Consider the following 6814-nt stretch of genomic DNA (forward strand, 5'->3'; position numbering starts at 1 on the left):
GGCAACGATGACGGCTGAAGCTGCACCGTCTGCCGACATAAAAGTCTTTTCCTTTCTTCCGTCTCAGTCTGACTTGGGTGTTACGAGGTCCGGGGCGGCCATTAGGCAGCGGGGGGGCGCCAGCACACCCTCCTGTTGTCTCCCTTGGCGTGTCGGGCCGCGTCTCCACCAGGACTTTCCTGCCCCGCCTCCCTCTTCCTTCTCGGCCTACGCCTCCTTCCTCTCCCGGCCGCCTCCCACCCTGCCCCGCCTCCTCTCTCCTCCACGGGCCCCAGCCTTGGGCGCCGATAGGCCGACGAATTTACGTCAAGACGAAGGGCTGAGTCAAAATCGGGGAAGTGGGCCATATATAACCCCCCTCAAATCTGGGATTGGGTGCACACCCGATTAGCTCCGCCCTTCGCGTGTTGTGACTCAACTCGTTGGAAGTAGGTGCGGCGGGAGGTTCCTCCCGAGGACCCGCCTCTTCCTGCTCGTCGCTGATTGGCCGGCCCCCGGCCGACGTCGGGCGGGCGGAGTCGGGGCGTCGTGCGCGAGCCTTTCGGGGCGGTTGGCCGCTTGGGGGCGCGGACGCGGAAGGTCCCGTCCGACGACTCGTGACGTCATCTCTTCCTTGCCTCCGCTCGGTTTTTTTTCCCACCCACCGGCCGCCTGGCGCTTCGCGCACGCGCGTGGCGATCACCCCGCTGGGTGGCAGCTCCGCGGGGTCGCCCCGCCGCGTGCTCTCGGAGAGCCAGATGCACTGCAAGGAAGCCGCGGGCATCTGGTTTGTGGGCTCCGCAGCCCCCCAGCTCTAACCGGAAAAACACCACTTCGCACTTGGGTGCCAGGCACCTTTTAGTGTGTTAACTCATTTTGGGCAATAGTTCGTTAAGTGGCTACTTAACAGAAAGGAGTCCGATCTCCATTTTACAGAGGAGGAAAATGATGGGGCCCTCGCAGGACTTTGAACTCAAGACGCCAGCCTCTGAGTCACTGCTTTTAGCCACTGTATGCTGCCTCGAAGTTACAAACGATGCCTAGTCCTGGCCTTACTGCCAGGATGATTGTTGTTTTCTATATGAACAATGCATCGGTGCTCACCTGTCATATATCAAGTGACCATCGGGTGCCCTCCACAAAGCTATGTTCAAGTACCTGGCCTGCTGGCCGGGTCTGTGTCTGGAGGAATTCATTTGATCAAAGCCTTCCTCAGCACTGGGAGAAAGATGGGGCTTTCCACTCCTGTTACAGTCTGGGAAATGCACGGGGGCAGTTTAACCTTGTGCTACAGGGTCGCTATGAGTTGGCATCAACTTGCTGGCAGTGAGTTTGTTTGGGGGTGACTTTGGGCTTGCCAGTCTCTTCCATTAAGAGAATTTGGAGAACCGGCCCCTGCCCAGGGTCCCTAAGGGTCACAGTACTGTCTACAGCAGATTCTGAAGTACACCTCCAAGCAGGAGAATTCATTCACCCATGGAGACAGAATCTCTGAGGATCATTTCCCCACCTCCTCTCTGCTGCACCCAGCTCCGATAACTGGACTGGCACAGTCCCTGGGGATTTCCCAATCCAATTCTTTGGGGGCCAAAGTGGAAAACTGCAGCCAATCCTGTCAATCACTCTCAAGCTCAGCCCAGGACACACAAAAGAATCAAACATAGCGAAAACTTTACTAGAAATATAAAGAAAAATAATCATGACTCCCTCAGGTGGCTTCCCCACGCCAGGACGGATGGACAGACGGGCAAACATGGAGTTCCTAGGTCCAGTGGGGCTGGTCCCCATCCATGGGCTCCTCCTCCTCTTCTTCCAGGAGCAAGGCATCCAGCTCCTCCAGCCGCTGCTGCAGCAGAGGTCCCACATCTTGGCTAGGGGCCGGGCTGGGAGAAAGGGTCCTGCCAGCTGCAGCACGGACCCCTCGGTAGGGCCGCCGGGAACGAGGAAGGCTGCTGTCCCGAAACACGACGGCCCGCCGGAGCTTCCTAGAGCTGGTGAAGATCAGAGTTCCGTTGCGTTCCCGGGGTTCCTCAAAGATGGTTTCAAAGGTCCTGGACCAGGCAGGAAACGGTTCTGGTCACCAACGGGGCTTGCTCCCTGGCTCCAGCCTTCCCTCTACCACCCCTGAAGCCCTCCAGTTTCTCACCTCCTGGTGGTGGGAGACTGGTAATTCTTGTTGGTGTAAATTTCTTCCAAACTGAATTCCGTCTTGTTCAACCTGGGGGCAAAGGGCAGCGGTCACCCAGAAGCCTGGGGCTATAGCTGGGTTCTGCAGCTGGCACGGGTGCCCAGAGTAGCCTTCAAACAGCTCATTGGGCAAACGCCTTTGTCTTTGCATCCCATTTCCCACAGAACTTTCTGATGTTCCCTCATGGTTCAGTTTCTTAGGCAAGTCAGGACCAGACAGGTCATTGTTCCAGTTTCAGCCCCTCCAGGCTGGACTGTGCTCCCCACCAGCGTCACTCTGCAGGGATCCAATGCCACACACGTTTGGCCCAGGCATCAACAAGGGCGAAGTGCCTCTCACCTGACTGGTCGAGGCAGCCCCATGGGTGTCAGGTTGGGCTGTGGCCTGGCTGGCGTCCTGCGTATTCTGAATCGAGACACCTTCCCCATGGTCTGCAGACAAGGGGCAGAGGGTGAGCGCGTGGCATGGGCTCAGGCCTCTACCTGGCACATCTCCCTCGCCTGTACACCTACCTTGGTCTTGGGGTCTGAATGAACCTGGTCCTTTGAGGCCCTTGGCTCCTTCCTTTGAGGTGAGCCCAACCTGCCAAGAAGGTCAAGGCTCAGGGACAGACCACATTCATAGCAGAAGCCGTCTCCTACCCTGGAGGATGATGGCAGTGGGCTGGGCTGAAGCCGAAGCCCTGGCCAGAGCTGGAAGGAAGGTTTACTGAGGGCATCACCTGGCATCTGCTGGCTCTGAGAAGGAAGATGCGGACGTGGTGGATGAGCAAGATGCAGTGAGGGGTGGGGAGGTGCCCATCCCTCCAAGAGGAAACACTTCTTTCCGAAGACAGGGTCGAGGAGGCGGCGGCAGCAGTGCGGCGTGGGCCATCTCGCCACCACCCACAGTGTGCCGTCGGGGCCTCGGCCGACTGAGATGGGGTGTAACGGGGAGCCAGGGGCAGGCACCTGGGACTGGGGGCCCTAGATCAGGGCAGGAGTGACTTCGGCCCAGAGAGGACTTAGGGAGCAGTGCTGGGGGACTGTGGTCCTGGCCCCGCCACTGGTGAATAGGGGGCCGTGGACTGACACAGGTAGTGGTGTCGGGCGCCCCAGACTGCTCAGCTTCTGAGATGGCAATCTTCAATTCCAGCTTCATGGGAGGTGCCGGGGGTGGGGGCCGAGGGACTTTGTTGGGTGTCAGGAAGATGTCAGCAAAACTCTCCAGCTTGGAACGGACGGAACGGAAGAGTGGGGCTAAGCCCCAAGGGCTGAGGCGAGGACGTAAGAGAGTGGACATTGGTGGGGCTGAGGTGGACTCCAGGTCAGGATCTGGGCCTGAGGACTCCAGGTCAGGATCTGAGACTGAGGACTCCAGGTCAGGATCTGGGACTGAGGACTCCAGGTCAGGATCTGGGACTGAGGATGGGAGTGAGTCACCAGGGGTCAGGCCTCAGAGACCGATGATCTAAACCACCCCTCAGGAGGTCAGCACCTCCCCCTACACTGACCTTTACACTGCCTTCCAAGGAGGAATAAGGACCACCCCACCCCCCACCCAAAACCCAAACCGAAGCCCTTCTTAAAGGAGTTGAACCTCAGGCTGCTGAAATCTGAAATTCAGTCACCCCCTAGGCTCAGTCCTGCGGGGCTGTGGCTAACAGCCGTGGAGTCAGCTCCTGTCTCAGAGCGATGCTGTGTGCAATGGAACACGCTGCCACTCTGTGCTGCTCCATCATCCACTGTGTCACCATGGACTCATTTTCACCAGTAGATCACCAGGCTTTTCTTTCTAGCCTGTCTCAGTCTGGAAGCTCCCCTGAAACCTGTTTTGCCTCACAGCAACACACACACACACATGCACAATGAAAACACACATCGTGGCTGTGCATAGGCTGAGAGCGGAACTGGGTCTCTCGAGTGGAACCACCAACGTAGGGAATGTTCAGATACACCTGAAAACACTGTCCTCACTCTGAACGCCTCTAGATCCTACTCTCGAGCCTGCACCTGACACTTCCGAAGGCGCCCAGGATTTCCCAGGTGGCCAGTTTCATCCCTTGACGGAAGTCCTTACCGGCTGAGGGGCTCTCTGAACAACCAACAGGCAGGGCAGATGGCTGGAAGGAGGGCTCCAGGTCCTTGGGCAAAGGGGTTGGCTGGGGAGCCATTGGCATGGGCTCATCCCTAGAATGAAGAAGCCAGGTAACGGCTCAGGGAGCTTCCAGGTCCATATCCCATCTGAACCAGAACCTCCCCTGTCACCTAGGCTTTCTGAAAGTGACCCCAGGAGAAACTGGCTTCCAGTCCACCTGGATGCTCTGGCGCATCCCTTCCCTGGCCCTCTTACCTTTGGGCCGGGGTGAAGTTGGAGGTCTCAGGATCAAAGCCCTGGGTGTAAACAGAGAATGTTTGTGGGGAGGGAGGAAAGCTCCCTTTGGCCCACCCTGTTTGCCTCTTCTTCTCTTAGAACCCCAATTCTCTGTCTCCCGACACCTGCCTGGGTTCACACCAAAGACTTTCACCTAAGTCGGGGTTTAGAGTCTCCCACCAAAAATGCTGGCCTTTTTGCCCTGAGTACAACCTAGCTCAGCCTCAAACCTAATCCTCTCTTCTTTCCTGGAATACCTGTCCTCAGTGGAACCCTGACTGTCTTACCTGAAGCTTGGGCACCTCAGTTGGCGGTCTAGAGCCAGCAATGTCCTCCAGCATCACCACCAGGGTGGGCTGGGCCCCCCTGTTTGCCTTTGGTGGAGAGCCCTCCTCTGGGCCAGGGCTCGTCCTCTGTCGCCGCCTCAGGCTTGGAGGCGGCCGGTGGCTGCGGGTTAAGGGCTCTCGGCACAAGTGCAGAGGGTTGGGAGATCTAAAGGAGGTGCAGGAAGGTCAGAGAGGCTCCTCGGGTCCCCAGCTTACCCTCCAACCTGCTATACTCACCTGGCCGGTGAGGCCCACGCAGGCTGTGGAGACAGCGAGGCAGGAGGCGTCTGCCTGGGGACGGAGGCCCAGTGGTTGCTGTGGTGCCGTGGGTTGACGGCTTCCCTTTGGGGCACCAGAGGGACCTGTAGGAAGAGCAGAGTGGTGGAATAAGGTTGACGTGGGCAGGGTCCCCTTGTGCCTCAAAGGCGAGAGTCTCACTTTATCATTTCCAGAGGGAAAAAAAACCCAACTTGGTGTCCGGAGTGACTGACCCATAATCTTCTTAGGCAGGCTGTTTGAAGGATTGAAAAGTGACCTCGTGGGGGTGGGTCATCGCCATATTTTGTGCCCCAGCTGTCCTCATCTGTGACCTAAAGCCTCTTAGATCTCAGAGGTTGCCTCGACTCAGAAGAGCCTTCTGGGCATGGATCTGGTGCAACAGAGTTGGTGGTGGGCACCAGCTACTGAAAGTCCTGCCCCAGACTTGGGTGGAGCAAGTGGGAGCCAAGTGCAACTCTTGCATCCGGGAGGCTGCCTGGGTGAAGGGCACTGGAGGGGCGTGTTCGGACCTGTGTCTTGCTTCTGTAGGGGTCTGATATGGCTCTGATACTTAAGAGTGAGAGTCAGAGAGAGAGAGAATTTGTGCGTGTGTGTGTGTGTGTGTGTGTGTGTGTGAGAGAGAGAGAGAGATAAGAGAAAGTGTTGGGGTGCCTCTCAGTCCAGGGGGCTCACCATGTGGGCAGCCATGACATCTTCCAGCACCACGGCCAGGACCCGTCGAGAGGCCTTTTCCAGGGGCGAAGGAGCCCCCAGAGGCTGCAGCCTCGGCCGTTTGGCGCTCCCGGCAGCCCATAATGCTCGGGCCAGTGGCTGGCGACACAGATGCCGTGAGCCAGACGCGCTAGAGAGCAAGAGAAGCAGAGGCCAGTTGCCCAAGCCCGTCGCCGGTTCTGTGGTCTCCCTGGTGCGGCCGCCGGGCTCCCCCGTCTCCCGGGACCAAGACAGGCGGGCGGGGCGCGCTCTCACCTGGAGTCCCCGGGCAAGTCCATGGGGGAAGCGGCGGCTCCGGGGGGATCCCTGAGGGATCCCAGGCTGCGGCCTGGGATGGGGGGGCAGCGGGGGAGCGGGGGGTAAGGGCCAGTCCCTCCCGCGGGGCTCCGCCCTCCATGGTCCGCCCGCGGGCGCCCGGGAGCTCACGGCCGAGCCCTAGGGCTCAGCAGGGCGGCCGGGGCTACCACGGGATCCCTGGCACCTGCCGCGAGAATCTGGAGGGCGGCGGGCCACTGTCGTCCCCAAGGCCCGAGCCTCCGGGGGCCTTTGTCCCTGCGGAAGATTCTGCCCTGAAACCCACTCCCTTCCCCCTCGGGGGCCCCCCGCCCCCCGGGATCTGCTGGGATCCCGGTCTGGGGAGGCTCCGCTTCCACCCGAGCTCTCTGCGATCCTCCGCCACGCTGAACGGGCGGTCCAGACCTCCCAGGCAATCTGTCCACCCACGACGCCCCCACTCCCCACCCCGCTCCCCTCTGCCCCCAGACGTGATCCCCGGGGAAGGAACCCTACAGCGCGGCTCCTCCAATCAGACGCCGCGCGGGGATCCTCCTCCCCCCGGGAGCTCCGACGCCGGGAAGCGCCCCTCGGACCTGGGCGGCCCCGGCTTGCACATCGCGGCTCTGGGGCTGGATCCCGGGAGAGCCACTGTCAAGCAGATAAGCCTGCACTCCCCTCGGGGAGGTCCCGCCCAGAAAACCGC

The 6814-nt window shown here is 60.0% G+C and overlaps 2 protein-coding genes across 2 annotated transcripts in view; both read right to left on the reverse strand.

Moving 5' to 3' along the window:
- The window catches only part of FBRS (fibrosin), a 12968-nt gene extending 12205 nt beyond the window's left edge, over window positions 1–763 (reverse strand). The window contains exon 1 of the mRNA XM_045284843.1: window positions 464–763. Coding sequence (XP_045140778.1) covers window positions 464–763 — 300 coding nt within the window. The remainder of the gene's footprint in view (window positions 1–463) is intronic.
- An 870-nt stretch (window positions 764–1633) lies between these two features.
- On the reverse strand, window positions 1634–6163 carry PRR14 (proline rich 14). Its single transcript, XM_045285411.1, has 11 exons — window positions 6091–6163; window positions 5797–5965; window positions 5083–5207; window positions 4807–5011; window positions 4499–4539; window positions 4226–4335; window positions 2889–3567; window positions 2680–2749; window positions 2507–2598; window positions 2126–2197; window positions 1634–2030 (listed from the first exon to the last, which is right to left on the reverse strand). The coding sequence occupies exons 1-11, from the start codon at window positions 6111–6113 to the stop codon at window positions 1742–1744; spliced, it is 1875 nt and encodes a 624-aa protein (XP_045141346.1). The 5' UTR covers window positions 6114–6163; the 3' UTR covers window positions 1634–1741.
- Between the last annotated feature and the right edge of the window lie 651 nt (window positions 6164–6814).

The sequence above is a fragment of the Echinops telfairi genome, unplaced genomic scaffold, assembly GCF_000313985.2.
Source record: "Echinops telfairi isolate 266 unplaced genomic scaffold, ASM31398v2 ScPeMD7_5;HRSCAF=22, whole genome shotgun sequence".
Taxonomy (NCBI): Eukaryota; Metazoa; Chordata; class Mammalia; order Afrosoricida; family Tenrecidae; genus Echinops; species Echinops telfairi.

Bases quoted from the DNA above. Each gene is read 5' to 3' on its own strand.
- PRR14 (XM_045285411.1), bottom strand. From the start codon at position 6,113: ATGGACTTGCCCGGGGACTCCAG. The intron at 2,750-2,888 runs GTGATGCCCTCA...CCTTCTTGGCAG, and splicing joins TCAGAGCCAGCAGATGCCAG to GTTGGGCTCACCTCAAAGGA. The intron at 2,031-2,125 runs GTGAGAAACTGG...TGCCTGGTCCAG, and splicing joins CAGTCTCCCACCACCAGGAG to GACCTTTGAAACCATCTTTG.